The 23,467-nt window shown below is 37.3% G+C and overlaps 1 protein-coding gene across 1 annotated transcript in view; it reads right to left on the bottom strand.

Annotated features, from left to right (window-relative positions):
* Positions 1-23,136, bottom strand: part of dnah6 (dynein, axonemal, heavy chain 6) — an 82,472-nt gene extending 59,336 nt beyond the window's left edge. Inside the window, exons 1-37 of the mRNA XM_056256930.1 lie at positions 22,784-23,136; positions 21,510-21,683; positions 21,156-21,421; positions 20,274-20,541; positions 19,941-20,075; positions 19,529-19,643; positions 19,321-19,435; positions 18,554-18,722; positions 17,660-17,767; positions 17,430-17,540; positions 17,241-17,330; positions 15,080-15,200; positions 14,826-14,977; positions 14,489-14,641; positions 14,088-14,339; positions 13,315-13,443; positions 13,069-13,182; positions 12,580-12,723; positions 11,766-11,921; positions 11,504-11,554; positions 11,328-11,420; positions 11,066-11,185; positions 10,792-10,972; positions 10,456-10,552; positions 10,145-10,355; positions 9,870-10,034; positions 9,686-9,796; positions 9,379-9,504; positions 8,901-9,056; positions 8,208-8,369; positions 6,428-6,565; positions 6,160-6,327; positions 4,948-5,096; positions 2,506-2,613; positions 1,226-1,781; positions 990-1,112; positions 604-786 (exon numbers count right to left, since the gene is read on the bottom strand). Coding sequence (XP_056112905.1) covers positions 604-786; positions 990-1,112; positions 1,226-1,781; positions 2,506-2,613; positions 4,948-5,096; positions 6,160-6,327; positions 6,428-6,565; positions 8,208-8,369; positions 8,901-9,056; positions 9,379-9,504; positions 9,686-9,796; positions 9,870-10,034; positions 10,145-10,355; positions 10,456-10,552; positions 10,792-10,972; positions 11,066-11,185; positions 11,328-11,420; positions 11,504-11,554; positions 11,766-11,921; positions 12,580-12,723; positions 13,069-13,182; positions 13,315-13,443; positions 14,088-14,339; positions 14,489-14,641; positions 14,826-14,977; positions 15,080-15,200; positions 17,241-17,330; positions 17,430-17,540; positions 17,660-17,767; positions 18,554-18,722; positions 19,321-19,435; positions 19,529-19,643; positions 19,941-20,075; positions 20,274-20,541; positions 21,156-21,421; positions 21,510-21,683; positions 22,784-23,062 — 5,949 coding nt within the window. The 5' untranslated portion in view covers positions 23,063-23,136. The remainder of the gene's footprint in view (positions 1-603; positions 787-989; positions 1,113-1,225; positions 1,782-2,505; positions 2,614-4,947; positions 5,097-6,159; positions 6,328-6,427; positions 6,566-8,207; positions 8,370-8,900; positions 9,057-9,378; positions 9,505-9,685; positions 9,797-9,869; positions 10,035-10,144; positions 10,356-10,455; positions 10,553-10,791; positions 10,973-11,065; positions 11,186-11,327; positions 11,421-11,503; positions 11,555-11,765; positions 11,922-12,579; positions 12,724-13,068; positions 13,183-13,314; positions 13,444-14,087; positions 14,340-14,488; positions 14,642-14,825; positions 14,978-15,079; positions 15,201-17,240; positions 17,331-17,429; positions 17,541-17,659; positions 17,768-18,553; positions 18,723-19,320; positions 19,436-19,528; positions 19,644-19,940; positions 20,076-20,273; positions 20,542-21,155; positions 21,422-21,509; positions 21,684-22,783) is intronic.
* Between the last annotated feature and the right edge of the window lie 331 nt (positions 23,137-23,467).

Genomic DNA, 23,467 nt, shown 5'->3' with positions numbered 1-23,467 from the left:
CACTCCTCTCTGAATCCTTATATTTCCGCATTTTTCTTGCAAAGGTGAGAAACCAAACATTCAGAGAGAAGTGTAAATGTGAATTTATTGTAATGCTTAATGGAATAGAAAAGAACATATCTCAGATACAAATAAATCAGAATTTCTCTTCAGGTTTATTAATTTAACATTACAAGTGTGGGGGGGGGGGGGGGGGGGGGGGGGGGAGGGGATAAGTCAACTTCATGCAAGTAAATACAATGAGTCTGTGATACTTTTTTCAGGATTCTTTGATGAATAAAATGTTCAAAAGAACAGCATTTATTTCAAATAAAAATCTTTTGTAACATTATAACATTGTACTATGAATTATTTAATTTTTGCTTTATAAGCAAGTATTAATTATATTTTATTATCAATTTAATGCATCCTAGCTAAATAAAATGATTAATTTCTTTCTTTCTTAAACAAACAAACCTTGAACTACCTTGAACAATATGGGTAGTGTAGATCTACTAGGTTTTCTTTAACCACATTATCAATTAGACGTCCTGTAGAAGCTTTCTAAAATATGTTAGAATGCTGTGTCTGATTAATTTTGGTGATAGCTATGATGCATAATACCATTTTGAGGTTAGGGGCTCCATCGCTGAACAGTAACGCTTCCAATAGGCAGCAGAGGGTTGTGACTTTACTAATGTCCACCTGTCCAATAGCCTGCACACAGTGCTTTGAAACAAACTGCAGGCCCTTCTCCACATATTTTTGAAACAGCTCCATCAGATATCCACGTACAGGCTCTGTAATCTAAAGAAAAGAAAAGAAAAACACACATTTCCCAGATGGTAATGGGTCTACAGTTCTAAAAACAAACTAAAAGATATTCTAAGTCCAACCTCTTTAAGGTTTGCCTATAAAACTATTAATTAAGACTCTTTCTACTGCGTCCGTGACTGTAAAACAACGTGAACACTGCTTTGTGAGTCCTCAGGGAGTTTTAATGGCTTCACCTTCTCGGCTAAACCTGTGAGCCACGTTTGAACATACGGCATCCACTTAAGCTCCTCTGGGTCAATGTACACCATCCCACAACGGCTAACTGTGGCAGGAGACGCCACTGCCAGGTCTTGAACCTGATTGAGAAAAGTGTGGCATGTAAGCGTGCGTGACTAGCCTCTAGTTAAAAGCGGGAAATGCATGTGGAATTTTAACAAACGGGGAACATGTACACATTTGCGCATCTCACCTCAAACAACATGTGTATGGAAGGCGTGAGCTTAATCCTTTCACTGTTGGCCAAGCAGAGCATCTTATTATCATCCAGGACTGTGTTCATATTCTCAATCCACAGTGCATCCACCGGGCCATCACTGATCACCCATTTGTGGTCATCACTGAAGTCCTGAACTGCTGCCCGCACACAAAGCGCCATGAGACCATCTCGCCATTCCAGCGTCAGCGGGTTCACCTCCCCGTAAAGCTCGCCCATGCTCACTGACTTTGGGTTGAGCACATAGGTCTTAACAGGGCGGTAGAAGGGATTTTGGTGGCCAGCTTGATGCAGGGTATCCAAGGTGTCTGCCAGCACACGATAGACAGTAGTCTTGCCACTCCCGGCAGGCCCCACGAGCATTACCCCATGGCGGACCAGCATGGTCTCATACAGCTGGATGACCTTGCTTATGATGCATGGGAGGGGCTGGAGGGAGCGTTGGCACAGAGATGAGTGAATGGTAGACTGCAGGACACCGTAGTCATGCTCTGGGATGGCGACGCCAGGAAAGAGGTCTGACAGGATGCCACTAAGGGAAAAAAGAGTGGGTATTCACACACAAATATAGTGGCCCCGAGAAATCCCTTAAGTCACACTTAATTTCACTGATTTATTTTTTACTTTACATCTAAAGAAATAATTGGTACTTCTGACAAATAATGTACACTCACATGAGATAGAAAAAGCTATTTTATTCTACGTAATGGTGGCTCCCCCTCATGGTGGGTGCCATGGTCAATAACTATCTATCTCTCTCTCACACAAACACATACTGTGTGTATGTAGGTTTTTTTCTTTTAGGATTTTTATACTGTATAAACTTTACAGAAAACATTCTGCATTTTACATTTTCAAAAAAACTAAATTTAGTATGATTTATAAGCTTGGGGACCAAAGAATGTCCAAAGATTTCTTTTATGTCCTTTCTCACTTATAATGTTTCAAATTACTCTACTTCAGATAAATGCAGATCTTTTTAACTTTTTTTTTCATCAAAAAATCCTGAAAATAATACACACAAAAATATTATGCAACAAAAATGTTTTTAACATCGATTATAAAAAGTAACTACTTGAGCACCAAATCAGTATATTAGAATGATTTCTGAGGGATCATGTGACTCTGTAGTCTGTAGTAAAGGCTGCTGAAAATTCCTCTATGTCATCAATTAAATAAATTGAAATTTCACAATATTATTTTAAAATATTACTGTTTTTACTTGTTCACATGCGATATTAAAAACCTGTGGTCACCTGAAAAGCACTGCATCATCTTTGAGGAACTTGGGCAGGTTCGAATCTCGCAGAGCTCTGATCAGCACAACATCCTCGCTCAACTGAGGGTTTTCTCTTTTTAATGACCTGAACACCACACACACATAATAAATAATATATTAACATTTGTTCAGAGCAGGAATACACAACTTGCACAAAAACATTGGATTCTCTCCTTATTTCTACACTGCATGCACACAGGACATCACACGATAGATCTTATTATAGATGGCATTCACAAATTAAACAAGATTTTTACATTTTCTGAAGAAAATGGAAGCGATGCTCTGTGAGTGCTCTGTGAATGCTTTTAGTGCATTGCTATGTGGTTGCTAGGGTGGAAAATATGAGGTAAGTGGTGCTTGCTCGCCACAATATTAGGATGTTGTAGGTGGTTTTGCTATGGTGGTTGCTAGGTCATTTCTAGATGGTAGCTCTGTGGCTGCTTCCTGGCTTAGGCTTTTTTTTTTACACATTTTAAATGTTTTAATGATCAATTCACACCTCTCCTCAACAAGACAAATGATTCGAGGTGTCATTCATGCCTTGATAAGCACCACTAATTAGTACTGTGGGAATCATAAAAGACATCCAAGCTATTAAACAGCCTGTATTAATTCCATATCAGTAATTTACACAGAACATGTGGTCTAATTTACTCTCACTTTTTAAACACTCTCGCCTACAGCTGTTCATATATTCTTGTAAATAGTTTAGTAGCCTAAATCAAATTGACTTAAAGACAGACCTTTTGAACCACAGAAGAACACAGTGAAAATAAAGAGACAATGAAGTGAATTTATACTGCACATAAAACCTGAGTGCTAATAAAATGTGCCAGTGACATGAGGTCAACACACACACACACTGAAGACTTGCTGTTGGCCATGATCTGCTTAGAGGTTTCTTGCATAGCTGTATTTTATTGGCCTTTACCCCAAACACATCACTGAGACTGAGCATGTGCAAATTAATTCTCAATCAAATGCTGAGTTGTTTATAAAACAAAGACAATAAAAGTGTGAGAAGACAAGAGTGGCCTAGAAAAGCCCTAAACAAACACTTTCCAAGATTGATTTAAGCTATTTATGTAACGTTCATTGTTGAAAGATTTCTATTTCAAATAATGTTGTTCTTTTAACCTTTCTATTCATCAAAAAATCCTGAAAAAATGTGTCATGGTTTCCACAAAAATATTAAGCAGCACAATTATTGATTTCTGAAGGATCATGTGACACTGACTGGAGCAATGGCTTTGCCATCACAGGAATAAATTACATTTTAAATTATATGAAAATAGAAAACAGTTATATTAAAGGTAGGGTATGTAGAAATTTCCACAAAAAAAAATGTGTTTATACCGTCTTTATATATCAATGCATAATTAAAATCTAAGTACTCTGGAAAAGAAATTATATAAATTGAATGTCTGTAGTGCTCTCAGGGCTGTAATAAACACAGCTCATTATTCCATCCGGGACGAATGAAGTGATTGGCTAGGGCGACTGTCAATCTCCCTCTTCCATGGCTCCTACCCCCTGCTGCAACAGTGCTTTCATCGTGGAACCTCTTACATGCAAAACACCATATATGTTATGAATCTTACGCGAAATTCACCTACATCAGTGTAAGTGATGATAAAGGAAAACGTGTATCAACGAAGCTATTTATAGCTTTGCCTTATTTTACTAGCTCGTTACCGAATCAAACTCAATATATTTTAAACTTTACCAGTATCGATATGCGAGCTTGATAGTGAGTACTAACAGCCATGTTAGTTGTTTACAGTAGGCCTATATTCATAATGATAAAGTTAGTTATTTTATTACTTGTGATTCTGACATGATGTCACTACATGCACGGCGCTCCTCTCCGCTCGGCGCTGGTAAACGCGTCCTCCAGCTGAGCGAGCGGTCGGCAGCGCGCGTTCATGTGTTTTGGGGGCGTGGCTTTGGAAGGAGCCGAGAAGGGAGGGGGTGGGAGTGAATGGAATAATGAGCTGTGTTTATTAGAGCCCTGAGAGCACTACAGACACTCGATTTTTATAATTTCTTTTCCAGGGTACTTAGATTTTAATTATGCATTGATATATAAAGACGGTATAAACAAATTTGGAAAAAAGTTTTTTGGGAAATTTCTACATACCCTACCTTTAAGTTGTAACAATATTTCACAATAAATAAAAATAAATAAATACAGTATTTTACTGAGAGTTTAATTAAATAAATCCAACCTTGGACAAACCTTGTACGCAAACCGGAAATTTCCGCGTGCGCACGCGATAGTCTTTATTTTTTGCAACGGTCCCTTTAGGGGCTCCGTACTTTTGAACGGTAGTGTATGTGAGATTGACTCATTGAGTGATGTGAAAATGTGTTTGTGCTGTAGAAAAAGAGCAGAGATCAACCCTGAATGCCTCACCCTGCCATGACTAGCACAGATTTGACAGCTCTCATGCCAAAGTCATAGTGATCCTGCTGAGAGAGCTGCTCACTGCAGAGCTTGTACATCTGAGTCATCTTCCTAGCAAGAGTCTTACTAGACTCAAAGCCCTCAGAGTACAGGATCACCTACAGGGAGAGAGAGAGGTTTTAAGGTTAAAGATACTGTGTAGAACTGTTTGGATTGTCAGATAAAACATGCTACTATTAAGAGAATTTTATATAGGACTCATGGAACTCCTCTAAGGCTTGGTTTCTGATGAGATTTCAATAGTTCCCTAAAACAGTTGGTTCTTTTTTGAGAGTTTGTTTGCTTTGGACAAAATCTAGTGAACTAAAAAAATACTAATATTTATTATTATTAAGGTTGCCTTAATAATAAGGTTTTTTTTCTTTTGTAAAAGAAAATAAATCTCTAAATAAGATGCTCAAACCAGGGAATGTGAGCTAAAGTTGACCCTTTTTGATATGGCCTGCAACACTATATCGCAAGAGGGGGGAAATGCTATTGATATTGGTATGTTCATTCCAAATTCATCTTTAAGTTATAAAAAAAAATTGTTTTATTTTTCAATTGAAATGTAGATTAATAAGTGATTTTAAGTCAGATATAATGCAACATTTACTTTCGGCCTAAAGCACTTGATCAAGTATGATTTTTGGCCTTTGGAGCATTTAGAGCAGAGGTGCCTAAACCTTTTACTGCAAATTACTTAATTTCATCATTTTACACAGGGAATAAAGTGTGTATTGAAGTTAAAAGTATATTTTCTAACCAATGAATTGTGGAAATTTACAAACAGGAAATCACAGTGGTAAGACACCAGTTTCCTCTCAGGAAAGGCTAATTCTCACTGCACCAACATACGTCGAATGAAGCTGACAATCACCAGATTACAGCACATCACTTCTCGAACATTCCACTACCCGACAATGTTTAATCTGCGAAAACAAGCGCTGAACAATGGCAACAGACGCAGACTGATGACACTTTGATCCGACAAATCCAGAAGAATGTGTCTGTTCCCATTGGTCTGTCAGTGCAGTGTGAATTAGCCTTAACGCACACACATGAACAGAGAAAAGCTTTTAATGAGTACACACATTAGGTGAGCAGTGCCATCTCTGACCCCTCCACCTAGTGTGGTTTATCATCATTACTGGGATCAGATCAGGTGGTTTAATCACACACCTCAGCGATAAGAGCATAGTTGGGCACCATCATGGCTATGGGTCGGAAAAGGGCTTTCAGGTTGTCAGGGAGTTCGGTTCTGCCGGCGTAACCGGGGTTCATAGTGATGAAGGCAGCACACGTCATCACCAATTTAATCTCTCTTCCCTCAAACATGAACCGGGGTAGCTGCAGAAAACAATCACAATCCAGACACATGCAGTTGCACAAAAATCCAGTATAAGTACATGTTTGTGAGCATATGATACTGTACATGCATGTGCTTTACCTTGGCAGCCTTGGCATTTCTGATAGTGATGAGTTGTTGAGCGATGACTGACAGTACCTCGATGTTGATGCGATTGAACTCATCAAAGCAGCACCAGGCACCCGACTGAGCCAAACCACTGAAGAACGTCCCCATCATCTGAACACACAAATGCAATATAACACTTGTAGCAAGCTGAATACTGAACCCCCTAAGGGCTTAGAATATATAGTAGTACATAGCATTACAATACGACATAGCTAAAGTAATTAATAAACAAATAGTTGAAAACTCAATACTATTTGTACCATAACACTGCCACAGAGTGAATATTTACATATTACATTTACATATGTTCACCTTAAAGGTAATGCATAAGAGTTAAACCGTAAGCAATTGTTGTAAGTGCAATGACTATGATAAATACGCTGCAGCGACAATTTGGCAAGGTTGATTAACCCCATGTTTGGCTATTTCAAGATTATTGGCCAAAAATCATGCCTGTCTAGCGAATCCTTTCATTATAACCAACAAAGTATAAACATGATGGCAATAAGAGATTCACTGCACAGCTTTATTGATTATAATGGGAGTTTTCACAAGAGTGCAGATTGTGTACCTCGCATTGTAATTGACAGCTTCAGTGATTATAATGGCAATGACCTTTGATCAACACTGTATGAAAAAACAAGTCTGCCCATCATTATAGTGGTAAAATGCGTGTTTGTTTCTACTGTCTTGAGCAAGATCATCTTATCAGATCAAGATCATCAGCTAACTGTGAGTACTGGAAACAGAGGAATCCCTCTGATCAATTCAGATGTGTTGGTGTTGCATCCGTTCATCCTGTCTTAGATTCTTCTTCTTTTTTAACTCAGTCTTTTTTCTACAAGCCTTTCATGTTGTCTGGATCAGTAGCCCTCACTAAGAATTCAAAACCTACACCGATCACCATATTGAGAGAGACAGGAGCAGGCCAGGCTCTCGTGGTTGAAAATGGATAAGTGCAAACTGGTGTTTGCTCCAGAATTCCTGTTGATGGTGTTGACCTTATTCTAGGTAATGATTTGGATGGCCATAAGGTGTTTCCCCAAAAGACTGTAGAAAATCCTGGGTGATGTGTAGATGTGCTACTGTCACACCCTTAAAATCTGTAATTTGAAGTTTAGTGGTGCAGAAATCTGTCGAAACGGGGTAACGTGACGTATTGTGTATGTGTTGCTTTGTTGGTCCTGGTTTATAAAGCTATAGAAAAAAATATTTTAAAAAATACTTCCAGAATCAATGCCGCTGAAAAAGTGAGCACTAATTCACTCTATACTGATCCACAGGATGTCATTCTCACATGCCACCCATGTACTGAACTACAGCAATAACAATCCCCAGCCTTGCTAACCCCCAGGGAAAGGAATGATCTGAAAGAGCTATATGGTAAATTAATGTTCCTGTGACAGAATAAAAAAAGACAAACAGTGAACAATGACTGTGACTGTTTTTAAGGCCTAGTCAAAATCTTTAACATTTTTATGACATAACTCCCCCAGCAAACACTAAACACTGGCCATAAATAAGGACAGCCTGCTGGGTAAAGCTCTCAGAAAGATGTCTACAGTTGTTTTTATGTAATGTACAGAGAACTTCAGTTGGAGCTCTGCTGCCTCCTATTGACAAATGCAATGAATGAATTCACTCTAATTTGACAGAAAAACAAGCATCTCTAGGTCATACTGGTTATAGCTCCTTAAACTTATGAGGAAAAAAAGAAAATAGAAGTTGAACTGTAATAGAGACAGATTAGTACCTTATAGTCGAGTCCATCTGAGCAGTTAAAGACCACACATTGGATTGCCAGAGCTTTCGCAAGGTCTTTAGTGGTCTCAGTTTTGCCTGTGCCAGCTGGACCTGCAGGAGCTCCCCCTAGATCCAGCTGCAGCGCCCCCATAAGGCAGAGGTAACATCGATCCTAAAATGAAAAAAGTAAATATATGCAGTTCGCACACACATTATTAGTACAATCATGCTCCTGATAAATCACGCACACCACACTGACATAGAACTGAAATTTCCATACATGCATAAAAATATTAATTTATTTGTTAAACTTGTATTTCTTATGACGTGAAAAGACGCAAACTGATATTGGCCATGAGAGCATAAATGCCACCATTTTAATTTTAAAATGTAGCGGCAAAAAAGGCCCAGGGCTGCATCATGACTTAAAATGAATTCCAGCAGAGCTTTATTTGTTGTTTGATAACTACATTTACATTGTGCATCTATAATTAATATGTGCATTTTTTTACAGCTACTTTTGTTTTTAATCTTGATTTGATTGAAATTAAGTTAAAGCCATCATTGTTCAAATTGCAAATTTATTTACATTATTTGATATACTTGGGCAAAACTCAAGACATACAGCATATATAAAATCATCATAAATGAGGGGAGGGATGAAAATAATTGTTCCCCTTCATAAAAAAGTGAATATATGTACCGTCAGTGGCGTTATCACCAGACGAGGACACGCTCCCAAATATTCATATCCATAGACATATTGAGAGAGAGCCATCCGAGCCACACAATCATCCAAGTCCACATCCCAATAATACCGCAACTGCCTCTGCCACTCGAAATTATCGCTGGAGTCCACCTACAAACACATAAGCACATACGCAATAACCTCTTGAACTATCAGACATAATAGGTAAATAATTGGCACATTATGTATGGCAGTGGTTCTCAACTGCTTGGTCGCAGGTCTATTCTGATACAACTACAGGTCTGTTCTGATGGTCACGGACAACAGGGTTAAAATTAATAAAATAATAAAATAAATAAGCTTATTGACTTCTAAAACAGAGCAGAAAAGACTGTTGATTCTGTCACTTGATGAACTTTGTTGAGAATTACTGATCTATTTGCAAACAGGCCACGTTTTCTCCATCCCTGTGACAAGAAGCAAATACACAAACCTTCTCTTTGACAAGCTCTGTGACAATGTCTCTGGCGTGCACATCTATGGTGATGAGAGCTGTGATGATGTTCCGATGAAGACTAGGCAAATTCCCACGGACCAGAGCAGCAAGAGAATTCAGTCTCTGTTTATACAAACAACAAAAGATAAAAACAGACAGACACACACACGTATGCAAAAACCACATGAATATACCACAAATATATTCATCTAAACTGTAAATTACTTGCAAGGGAACTTCAAAAGTAACTAACACATTCATACAAAGATACATAATTTGGTCAATGAAAACAATATGTTGTCACCTCAAAGTTGGTGAGCTCAAATTCTTGTAATGCATGATAGTGGTCATGATCTCCCTCTAGACAGTTGTCCATGTCTCTGCACCACATGAGCTGGGAGATGGTCAACACCACCTGCAGAAAATCACAGGTGAGAATCAGAGACTCAGAGACACACATAAGCAATCTCACCTAGGTGAGCACAAACCTGTGAGGGATGCCCAGCCACAACCCACTCTACTCTGGCTTTGCTCTGGTAGTCAGCAATTGCAGCCTTACTGAGTCTCCTAAGAGAGGAGAACATGGCCTCCTCCACCTTTCCCAACCAGTCCTCTACATTTCCACGAGCCTTCAGCCCTTTCCCCAGTGCCACCTACAGCACAGACACACACATATATATTTCTATCCTTTGTAATTTTATAAATCACTGAAACAATTTTTTTTTTAAATTAAATTAAATTAAATAAAAATGTAAGACTTGACCTTTTCTCCCTCAGGTGACACCATGGCTAAGATGTCATTATTGTATTGTATTTTTTCGCCAGTCGCCTCTCCAGGTGTCGTAGGGGTAAGCAGGCCGAACTCCAGCTGTGATATTGCATCAAAACACTTTCTCAGATGAGGCTGCACAGCCTGAGGGTTTCGTGTCTGAGCCAAAATCTCCAACAGTTCATCATTAGACAGGAAGTAGAACCTGAGCCACCGAGAGAAATGAGTAAAGTCATGGCACGGCATCAAGAGAAATCCGCATTCTGATGAGAAACTGCTGTGCGTGTGTGAGTGCGCATAGACACCTTGGGAAGATAACTCTCTTGGACTCCAAGTAAGCCTCCAGGCATTTCTGTATCCGCTCCAGGAGTGCATTATTATTCTGGAAACTATCCAAAACCCCTGGAGAGACAGAGTAGAGGGCAACACTGGTGAAAGTCATTTATAATTTACACCATTTTTCATTGTTGCATTTCACCTACAGCTTTCATTTAGACAGTGAACCATTTTGCAGATACAAACTTTTTGACACTGGACAAGAATTTTGTTTTTGAATGTAAATGTGTTAATCTAATGTTTGAATTGTAGATATTAGATTGTCTGTGCTTTATGTGTGTTTCCTGAGCTACATCCTATCAGACCTGATTGTGTGGCAGCACGAAGGGCATTGGGTATGCGGTTGACCCTCCTCATGATCTCTTTCCAGGATTTGTCCACTTGCAGGAACATCTTAGACTCAGCAGGCAACTGCCTCTGGATGTCAGGCGCACTGAAAATACTCTCAAGATAAAGCCAGCTTCTCTGACATACCAACCACTCATCCTAGAAACAGTAGAAGAGAGATAGAGAATGTTTGATTTATCGAAACAAAACAAAACAAAAATCAATGTTTTTGATGATCACCACTCTGATTACCAAGGTCTGGCTGAAAATAAAGAGCTGTCTCTGCCACTTGTCTACTCTGGCCTTGACGGAGCCTGCATAACGTGATGAAGCAACTGTGGCGACATTGACTATACTGTCATCGAGAAGCACCTACAAAATTTACATTCACACAGACAAAATACAAATATTACTAATAAGCGAGGAAATGTTAGGTTTTAATGATAATTACGCATAAATCTAATGTTTTAACAATCTGAAAACTCTGTGAACAATGGATCCAACACATTCCTACCTGAATATCATCGGTTCCTCCGAGGATAAACACATCCTTGGAGTCCCGATGAGACAGCACCACAAACTCTGTCGTCTTCCAGGATTCCTCAATCTATCAAAAGTAAGTGTGTGTGAAGATGAATATAAGGACATGTATAAATGTTGTTAAAAGAGAATTAGAAACATAGCTATCACCTTTCTCAGAATATTCTCCAGAGATGCTTCTCCTGAGGCTTGTGCTGACACCTGAGAGTTTAAGAGGATTCATAAGGTTAAAAGAAGAATCTTTAGCAACTATACACTGATTTACTCCTTCCTGTCAGGTTGCACTTTAAAACCTAGTGAGCTGCATACCAAGACAACATGTTATGGAAATTTGGAATGCGTCTATGATGCCCAAAAATGTTGTTTAGGAAAGTATATCAGTAGGTTTTGAGAGCCTCAGTGTTTCTCTCACCTCTTGTATTTGTGGTCCAAAGTTGAAGATGTTGAGTTCTTGCAGGAAGGCGAGAGTCAGTGGCTCTTCCAGTAGTTTGGCTTCCACAATTTCCTCCAGCATTTCCCAATGACGAGCTTTCAGACATGGGTTACGCAGGTCTGTGATCACTGGCAACTACGCAAACACAGAACGTTAAATACACAGATGCATACATACACTACATTTTTTTTTCTTCTATTAAACAGGATGCTTCTATTCACAAAACACTAAATTGATCAAAAGTGACAGTAGACATTTATAATGTTACAGAGGCGCTTTCTATTTCAAATACATGCTGTTTCTTTTGAACTGTTCATTAATGAAGACTGAAAAAAAGTATCACAGTTTACACAAGAATATTGAGGAAAGCAACTGTTTTCAAAATTGATAATATATATTGATAATATGAAATGTATAAGAATGATTTCTGAAGGGTCATGTGACACTGAATACTGTAATACTGAATATATTGTAGCTGCTGAAAATTCAGCTTTGTCGTCACAGGAATAAATTACATTTTAAAATTTAATACAGTTATTTTAAATTGTAATAATATTTGACAATATACAAATAAATGCAGCCTTGGTGAGCTTAACAGACTTTTTTTAAAAACTTTTTTTTTTAAATCATACTGACCCCAAACCTGGTAGTGTATTCCTAAGTAGGCCTACTACACTTTGTTATGGGGTTTAGAAATTTCCCAATGGGCCAAAGCAAAATACAGCAGTCAACTTCAAACGAGGAGACAGTTAAAGAGCAATGACACACTGGAATAAGTGCCAACCTGACCCACCTTTTCTCGCATACTCTCCACATTCTCTTTGAGGCAGGGCACCACATTGTTTGGTCGCAGTCCTTTTTCCAGCTGGCTGACATATTTGCCAAACTTATTCACCTGCCTGCTCAGCAATTCTGGGTCCAGCTCATCAAACTTATTCTGTATCAAAGAGATAATTGACCATTTGACATTTAAAGGACACTTTCATTCAAAATGGCTACCAGCACACCATTTGCAGGGACACTTCATCTGAAGCTATAAATTATAAAATGCCTTGTTTAAGGCCATAATTATGACAAGCATGACTGTGTATCTCAGTAACTCTTTAGTTGCTGTATCCATGCTCCACAGTACTGAGGAACTGGCCTTCCACCTTTTTTCTTCTTCTTTTCCTTTGCAGTTTAATTGTAAGGAGCTTTGTGTGTCTTGACTACCCTTAAGTGGATTTCAGTGAAAGAAAAAAAAAAATATTTCAAAAGTAAAAAAGGACCCCCTTAAAATGACCTGCAACCAGCTGTTCTCTAGATTTTCCCATTCTTCCAGAGAGTCCCAGAGTAGCTGCTTCAGCTTCACTTCAGCAGTCAGTCCCTCTAAAGCGTCATATTTAGTCACCTCCACCTACATAAACAAATACAGATTCATTTTGTTATTTTTATAACTCATGATGATCAGACAGACAAACTCAAAACAAAATGTGCAGAGAATAAATAAAGAAAATGCGCCCTCTGCTGGACAGAGAGACACACTGACCTTAAAGTTCTTCTGGTGGGTTTTATATTTGAAGGCTTGAGCCTGCAACTCATCGATTGAGATCTGAATATCTCCCAGCAGCCGGCGTATGTTAGAGCGATCTGCATCAATGTCAAGGAGCTGATGGTTCTGGAGAGACAAAATCCATCCAACAAACACAAAAACAGGCTGTGAGTGATTCAGCAGGGTTTCAGTATTTCACATTACCAGTTCAGTACCATGTTAAAATTGGATATACACTACTGTTCAAAGGGTCAGTATGATTGTTTTTTTTCCCATGTTTATGCTCAACCAGGCTGCATTTATTCAATCAAAGAATACAGTAAAGATAGTAATATTCTGAAATATTAATTTAAAATAACTGTTTTCTACATTTTAAAATGTAATATATTCCTGTGATGGCAAAGCTGAATTCGCAGCAGCAATTACTCCAGAAACATGATTATCAATGTTGTCCTGTGCTGCTTAATATTTTATATAGTTTTATATAATATTAAGGTTGCTTAATATTTTTTAACAAGAACTGTTTAACATTTTTTCAGGATTCTTTTATTAATGTTTTAAAGAACAGCATTTTCTTTTTTAAATATATAAATCTTGTGTAACAATCTGACTACTTACTGTCAAAAGTATTAATTTCTTTCACACAAAAAAATCTTAATGACCCCAAAATTTTAAACAGTATGTATATGTGTATATTTACTTAGTATATCAGAATAATTTGCTGAAATCATTTATAATATCACTATTTCTTTCTCTCTCCTTTCTTTCACCTCCGCTTGCTCTTTTACTGCCAGCACATTGTTGTTAAGTTGGTTGATATCTTGCTGGAGGTGTTGGCAAAATTTGTCCACATAAGAGTCCCGCTCTCCCACCGCTTTGTCGATGGTGTTCTTTATGGCAGTTACACATGGCGGCAAAGTGGCATACACTGCAATATCCTCAGGAGGGGTGGGGACAGAGTAACTCTCAATCAACTTGTACATCTCACAGACAGTCACAGTCTCTTTTTCAAGCACCTCAATCTAAAAAAAAAAAAAAAAAAAAAACGAAAGATAATTTAAATGCATCTGAACAAACAGCCGTCTTATGTCTGACACTCAATAGATCGGAAGAATGATTGTTTAAATCACTACAAAACTTATTGATGGGTCATGGTTCTCTTGATTCTTACCCTCTTCTGAATTTCCTCCAGGAAGTTAAGGGAGTTGACGTATTCGTTGGTTACTGTTGGGACAAAGTCCAGTTTGAACTGGGCATCCTGAGCTTCTGCAATGATGTCATCCATCTTTTTCTTTGCTAGCCGAGGTAGGATGTCATTAATGGCCTGAAGAAAGGAGTTCAAAATGAGGTGGGCAATCTGTGCATTTATGTGCCCAATTGCCAACTGTGTTGGGGTAAATGGTGTGGACCCACTAGGTCAAACAGTGGGAATGCAAATATTACAGGAGGAATCAATTTCTATTTCTGTATTTTCTATTTCAATGTGTGTGTTTCTGTCAGTGTGTTACCTCTATGCAGCGCAGAGGGGATGGTATAAGTTTGTCCTTCAGTTGTGTAGTATCCACCAGCAGAATTCCCAGGGGTCTTTTCTGTTTGATGGCTAAAGCCTCTTTATGCTCTCGATGATATTTATCCAGACTGTCCCCAAAAAATGCAACTTCTGCATCCACATACAACAAGACACATACACAACATAAGAAGTGTGAGACAATCATGATTTTGACAATGAGGAATGTTGTAGATCATGATGATGATGATGTACCATGGTCTTGCTCTTTGAGAGCCTCCAGGTCCAGGTCTTCATTCTCTTTGTAAAACAGTCTGAATGGCTCAAATGTACGAGCATACACATTAGCGGTATCAAATGCAATCTGAATAGATTTCTGACGGGAAGAAACATAAAACATTTTCACAATTAGAGACAGTTATGAACACATAATTTTAAAGTTCATGATAAACGCGAAATCCCAATTGTTCTTTCTTGGATTGCTCTCATTTATTAAGCATGGTGGAGCTTCTGTTTATCACATTAGATGCGCTCTATAGTGTATGTATGTGCAGAAGACTTGGATTAAACTGCTAGATTCATTTGGATTACCTTTACAACAGTGGTCTCAAACTCGCGGCCCGCGGGCCATTTGCGGCCCGCGGGGTGATATTTTGTGGCCCCCTACTTGACATTAAATTTTAATGTTAGTGCGGCCCGTCGTTGCGTGTGCCGCGTTTTAATTTTTATTTTATTTTTTTATCCCTTATGGGCTACCATAGATAGTCTCGTGACAGCTTACTGTGGGTTTGTTGTCAATAGTTGTCATAGACAACCGCGAAGTACAAACATACTGCGCCTGGAAAAAATGAGCGCGTCGCTTCAATTATGAGCGCGCTTGCCGCGCCTACATTTGAAATAACGAACTTGACCGCGCAAAATATGTGAGCGCGATATGTGAACGGCCCCTTGGCGAGCTACCACCAATCAGGCCACGAGCTACTGGTAGCTCGCGAGCGACGTGTTGGAGACCCCTGCTCTAAAACAATGTGAGAATAATCATTTTGAGCTTGTAATATGTGTCCAACAGGTTGATAAGAAGGTTTGCTTTGATTTGTGCAGTCAGTAATTTGAGACACTATACATGTGTAGAAAGAATTCAATAAGACGGGCAGACATGACTGCAAATATTTGTATTTCAAAAGCAATAATTGTTTTTCTAAGTATAATAAAAGGAAATGTGCCTTCCAAAAAAAACATTCAATATCATTAATGTGTTGTATAAAGAAAATAAAAAAAACATAAGCAAATATAAATATCACAAATATGTGTTATAGACATATGTGTTGAAGAGTAAAATGAACTTCAACTGTCAGAAGAACAGCTCATGAAGAACCAATCATGTACAGAAAGGAATGTTGAAATTCAGAGGAGCAGTTCAGAAGGAACGTTAATCATTAATATTGAGAAGATTGGATCAGTTGTGCTCCTTTTTTGGAATACTTGAATACTATTTTTTGTGGAATACTTGATGCGGCCCCGCCTGACCCCGACTCTACCTCCAGCGGCCCCCAGTTAAGTTGAGTTTGAGACCCCTGCTTTACAATGTCATTTTGCACTTCTAGAAAAAGAGGAGAAAAGTATGCACATCCAAATTATCTTCAACAGGTGCAGGATTAAAACGAAAAATATGAAAATTGGTTATTTTGTTTTTGTACTATTAGAAACATGAACATTTTGGTTGCGTAAACTGTCAATGGATGGACAAAAATGATGAGAGAAGGTAAAAAACATCTTCATTTGTTTTCCACCGGACGTCTTGTGGGATTGGAATGACATGAGGGTGAGTAAATGATGAATTCATTTTTGGGTCAACCGTTCCTTTAACCTTAACACAGATTATTTCTCATTTGAGAACAGCGGCTATTATGTACAAATTCCCAAATGTCCAAGTATGCAAATCTAAGCAAACAATGATTAGTTTAGTCATGAAACGAACAGACTGATAGGTCCTTTGCATCCAATCATATCACTGTCATTAGCATCTATAATGCTAAACTATCATGACAGAAAAACATTTAAATAAGTAAATTACATTACGGTACCTGAGAACACTGTTGTTTACAGTAATGGCATTGTTGGGTGCTAATCTTTAGAATTACCAAATGGTGACACTTATCAACACGATATTAAAGAAACCAATACATGATTTCTCTAACTTGAATAAAAAACATTTAAATACTGGTATAAAAAAAAAACTTTAATCTTCCTTTGGAAAACTCTTTTTCCAAAGGAAGATTAAAGTTTTTTTTTTATACCAGTATTTAAAAACCAGTAATTTTTAACTTAAATTTTTAACTTAATTTAAAATGGTGCATGAAAACAGTTTATTTCTTACTGCATTTAGGTCATAGTCATATTAGAATAAAATAAAAACCTTAATATTGAGGATGATGTTCTGCAGATAAGTGTCATCTTCCAGGATTTCTGCAAGACTAGGGCCATCCCCACATGTCTTCTCCTGAACCTGAAACACCACGCATACACATGTGCAGACACACATCAGCCAGGGTCAGATTATAAAAGAGCGTGTACATTGAAGAGGTAAATGTTGGTCTAGTTTAACCTTTTTGTTGATAATTGGTTGAGTAAAAGCATCAAAGTAGGTGTCTTGCACCAGAGTATCCAAAGACAATACTGTGTTCTCAAACCGCCCAGTAATTTCTGCTACACACTCCTGATGTTCACACAAACACATGGAAAGCATAAACATACTTTAGTGTACACATATACACACTGGGCATGCTGCAATGTTTGCAACACACAAAAACTGATAGTGTGCCTAAAAACACAAACCTGGAAGTCATCAATGGAGGGCTGGTATGATAAGGAGTGTGTGTCCAGCATCAGCTCAGTTATGAACATTGGCTGGTGGGGAGCAATGACATTCTGCTCTGCTGTGACCTGTAACACACACACACAAACACACACGTTTGTTTCACTATATTAGTGTGGACATCTCAGACTTCCAATGTTTTTTTATCATGTAAATTATTTCTATCGCCTAACCTGACTCCTACATAACGCTCACAGAAACCGGTGCAAAACCCTACATTTAAATATAAACATGACTTGACTGTTTTAAAAGTCTTTTTAGTTCTGGCTCACTAGTTGGTGTTCAACAGGTTTGTCCATTAACATTGTCCAGCAGTTTATTTTTTCTGAAACAATATGAACATGAACACCACAAAATGTTATTTCCACCACATCTTAGGCTATGCATTGTGTGTTAATAATATTCTGTGGTGGAAATTACTTTCTTATTTTTTTTAAACAACTAAATGAAAAATAAATAAAAAATAAATGTAAAAAATCTAAAATTAAAATTAAAAACTGAAAATAAATAAAAATGCATTAAAGCTTGGTTGAAAATGCTGCACAATAAAACAGTTGATAATACATGTGTGATGTTTATTTTGTGTAAAAATAAATATTGATATACTGTATATATTTCTTGACATTATTATTATTATTTAAAGTCTTATTAATATTTTGTATGATCAATTTTCATATTTGAAAATCAAGAGAGTTTTAATCAGTTTGATATGTTAGTTTTATTTATTTTTAAATCAAGCCCTAAAAGTGACTGTAGTTAAAGAATCACAGAGATATAAACATATCTCACTTTCCAAAAAAAAAGAACAAGTTGAAATATTTCCCTCTATCACATAAACATACAAGCATACTAACCTTTATTTCAGGATCATGGCTGGTCTCGCTGCCTGCCCAGCTCTGGATGAGGGTGAATGAAGGGGTGTGTGTGTTTTGCTCCTGAAACACACTCAGTAGCTTACAGACCGAGTTGACAACAAGCATGTGTGTGGTGTTCACAATCAGATAATCAGTCATTCTGATGAAACTATGGAGACCAAGAAACATATTCGACAGTTCACCAATAAAATTAGTTTTTGTAGCTTAACAGAGGGGTCACTATAAACTGTCATTGTGAAAGAACTGAATACATTTTGGTTTGACTGTATATATATATATATACAGTCAAACCAAAATTTATTCAGACACCTTCAACATTTCTCACATTATCACAGTTTATTCGCTATAGTTTAGAAAATGGTAATAAAATATGACAAGAACTCAGAGTTATCAAATCAGTTGATATTTCACTGGTTTTGGCCATCCTTCTGTTAGACTGTCTCACAAATAAATTAGGTTGAATAGCTGTCAGCTGTTAAATTTAAGTACACCATTAGATGATACCAATTTTGGTCAACCAATTAGCAAGCAATGCTTAATTTTGTTCAGTCTGTGGTGTAAAAATGTTGCATTAGCAATTAAAGAAAAAACAGGTCAAAGTGTTTTTGATGAAGATAAATAATGACAGCATTTAATTGTTCCTTGTTGTTTGTTTACTTTGCCACTTCATTAAAATCTCTGCATATAGATCCTCGCTTCTGCCTGTTTCCTCTCGCTTTCGCAACATGACAGAAATGTTGACTAACCAAGAAAGACGTTTGCAGTAGTAGCTCTTGTTTGCTTGTTGCGTGTAACTCATCTTCTCAGGTGTGTCTTCAAAGAACAATCCAAAATCAAGTGATGCTAACTCTTCATTACCATCTGATACATGCATGTAAGAAAAAAAACACTCAAATTCTCAATATACCAGCTTTTTGAAACATAATTGCTTGTGTGTCAGGATAAAATTGTCACCAGTCTCCAAGTCGCCGTAGTCCGGTCTGTGTCCAAACTCTTTCAAAGCATTTCGACAGGCACTTCTTGCCACTTCCATTGCTAGCTTCCTGAACTTTTCAAGACGGGAGGACACCTAGAACACGGATCCACAAAAATAACCTATCATAAATGACAGAAAAAAGACACTTCCCACTGTACAGCGAACATAATACACTCTTAAAAATAAGCGATCTTTATTGGCATCTATGGTTCCATGAAAATCCTTAACCTTTCCATTGCACAAAAGATTTAAAATGTTCTTCACACTAAGAAAAAAAAAAGGTTATTTTAAGAACTATCCACTGAAAGGTTCATTAGGGAGTCAAAATGGCATTGTTGTAACCTTTATTTTTAAGAGTGTATAACGCATGCAAACTCAAGTCTCTCTCACCTCCTCCAGCTGTTTGTATTGTGCGCTCTGAAACTCCTCAAGTGTGTATGTGTGGTCTTTCTCTAGCCGACACAGAGGCATATCACTGATGTGGTAACACATTTCCCTGATGTCAATCAATGCTGGTTGCAGAGACTGAAATACAGACATGATCATTTTCACCATACTTTTTGCTGTCTTTTTATAAAGAAGGTGATGCATTCTGCAAGAAACCTCGTTGTAAGTAGGCTATATACAGTCTCTCTCTTTGATGGATCTTTTTTTTTTTTTTTTTACAAATCAACTTTTCTGAAAGCAATATCTATATAAATTCACAAACAAAAAACTTCAAACCTCATTAAGGACGAAGAGATGCTCTTGCAATGAGCGTCTGCATTGGCTGATTTTCTTATAGCGCACATTGGTACGCCACACACGAAAAGCCTTCCACTTTCGGAAGAGGGCAAACACAGGGATGCGCAAAAGCTTCCGGTGATATTGGTATTCCTGCTCCCAGCGTTCTAAGGGCAAATAGTCCACCTCAGACCCACAGTAGTGCATCACTGCATGACTACTGACCGTATAGTAGTCTGACTTGTTGACATTGTCAAACATTGCAATTCTGTTGAAAGAATATTTGGAGTATTTAGAGACAAGGATATGGTTTAACACACAGTTAACAGTTCATGTGTATTTTCTTTCCATACTTTACTTTTTCATACTTTACTATCATTGATAGTGATCATGTGATGTCACACATTATTTAGAATACAAATGAAAAGTTACTGAATATTAACCTTTATTTGATGAAATTTGTGAAATGGTTTGAACTGAACTTAAATTATGAATTTAAGCAAAATATATTTGAATATATTTTAAAATGTATTTTATTCTTGTAATGGTAAAGCTGAATTTTCAGCAGCCATTACTCCAGATTTCAGTGTCACATGATCCATCAGAAAATGCTGATTTGGTCCTCAAGTAACATTTCTTATTATTATCAATGTTAAAAAAAGTGAATATTTTTTATAAAAAACCATAGTACATTTTTCCAGGATACCTTGATGAATACGAAGTTTAAAAGAACAACATTTATTTGAAATATAAATAAAATCTTTGTCACTTTTGATCAATTTAAAATTATTAATTTCATTAATTAAATCTTACTGACCCCAAACTTTTGAACAATAGTGTACAACCACACCTCTACATAATTGCAAAAACAGGATTTCTTACTTGAGGTTGTATGTGTCAAATTTGATGGATGATTTAGGTGCTGTAGATGTCACATAGAGGAATCCCAAGTGAGGGTTATTCCGGATGGTTTGAACAATGTCGGGTGGGGAGTGAATTTTAGCACAAATTACTTCCTCTACAGAGTTGAAAAGCGGTGGAGAGAGGGTGTAGCTCAGAGGTGAAACTGTAACAGGACAACCTCTAGATGACCTCTTTGTTCTTTTAGGAGGGGATGGGATCATGAGTGAGCCCTGCGTCAACTGCACCTAAAATCATCACATAAAAAGCACGTCATTTTTTACTAATGTTACAAGAGGCATCTGCCAGAGTTGTTTATGAGTAGAGTGGCCAGACCTGTCTATCTTTGACATGGTCAGGAATTCTGGGCAGCTGTAGCGTAGAGGGTCCTCTCTCCAAGGCAGGGTCAATGGACTGGACCTCATATGAGGAAAAAGGCATCTTAGGGCTCAAGTTGAACCTTTGGATGTTTTCCAGTTTCATACTTTCACTGCGTCTCTTCAGAATTGGCTAGGGTAAAATACAGATCATGCAGTTAAATTGTTAACACGAATGAGTATGACGGGTTTTTTTTTTTTAACCACTGTACTTTTATTTGTTTATTAATATTTGGGTCAACGACATACAACAGTATCAAAAATATTTAAAATATCTAGTTCAAAATGCATGTTCATAGAAATATACTCTTTGTACTCATGTTGGTTCCATTGCACTGAAAATGTTCGTACAATCTTCAAAAAAAGTTTAAATTTAATGACTCTAAAAATGTCATGCAGTATAACCATCAAGTAATAATGCATTTAACTTGAATGCAAATGAGTGTCCACATCTGTGATTAATGATTATTTTTAAAGTTTAGTTAGGTTTTTGGGGAATCCCACCATATTTAAAACCTGAACTAATCTTAAATTTTCATAAAAATAGTATTTAATATTCAAGATAATTATTCAGGGTCTGCAGGGATCTTCTCTATTATATCATCTCTCTCTCTCTCTGCATGTTTCTGCATGTTGGATGGACCACGTGGTTTTCAAATCGCTATAAGATGAATAAAGAATTTCCATATTTTTTTCTAGATAATAATAATAATAAAATATTATAGTAAAATACTTAATACGAATTTTATTCTTTTGATGAGGCTTTTTTTTCATTATGACATCAGGGCTGTTGTATCACCCTGATCTTTTTTTTTTTACTTTATACTCCCAAAACAATATAAAAATAAATTTAAATTACAGTATTAAAAAGATGCGAATAGGTGTATTCAAGCGCTGTAAAAATATTTTCATGATTTGTTATCACAACATTTTTTTCTTTTGTCAAATCACCTTTTAGATCATTTATGTGGTTCAGACGACATATTATTTTGAGTTTCTCTTGATTAAACCAATCTCCTGTATTAACTTTTAATTTCAATGAGATCAGATTTTCAAGGCAACCAGATTACTTACTTTTTTACAGTTTATGTGAACTTCATTTTCACATTTATTTTAGATTTGTCACTTCATCTACCCAATTTTGACAGCCAAAGGGAATTAAAAGAATGAATGGACAAACAAACAAACAAACGATTTGTACACTGAGGCCTCATTTGATGGTATTGCTCTTACAAACATCTCAACTTGTGCTGGTCTTTGTGAGGTCAGTTGTCTCTCCTGAGCCTTAGTTCTGTGAGGGAATACCAGAGCATCAGCGTTCGTCTGTGGACGTCTGGGCACTGCTGAGATAAGTCTAGCCCTCAGCTGCTCCACATCAACAGGTGCCAGAGAACCAGGTGCATTAGTAGACACAGGTAAAGAAGACTTAGCCGTCCCAAACAGCTTCTGTTTGCCATGATCTTGCTCTGGCCCTGCCTGGCTTCTGGAGGTGTCTTTCTGAAAAGAGTTCATGACCAAACTTTCCTCTTGTTTTGTGTTCTTCCCACAAAGTTTCAATTCCTTCTCCTCGGAGTTATTCCTGGACAGTAAACACTTTTAAATACAGTCAAGACAACACAGCATGTTAGTGAGAATCGCAGTGAACTGCTACAACTGTAACGTTACAATAAACTGATTAGATAGTGTTGCTAAGTAACGTGCGGGAAGTCTCGTGTTGTTTTTCTTTTAAACTTTGTGACAAATTATAGAGCAACATTATCCAAAATATTGTAGTTTATTTCGTCATATGTGTAACGTTATAGGCATATCTTCAGGCGTTTTAATATTTTTTTTTAAAGTCCGCTCGTTAGCAAACTATAAACGGCGCACTGACTTTCCTGCAACAAGACAGCAGCAATACTTACAAATGTGTTTACA

Source organism: Rhinichthys klamathensis, unplaced genomic scaffold, assembly GCF_029890125.1.
Source record: "Rhinichthys klamathensis goyatoka isolate OS25496 unplaced genomic scaffold, OSU_Roscu_1.1 h1tg000133l_1, whole genome shotgun sequence".
Taxonomy (NCBI): domain Eukaryota; kingdom Metazoa; phylum Chordata; class Actinopteri; order Cypriniformes; family Leuciscidae; genus Rhinichthys; species Rhinichthys klamathensis.
This window is presented reverse-complemented; position numbering and strand designations above follow the sequence as displayed.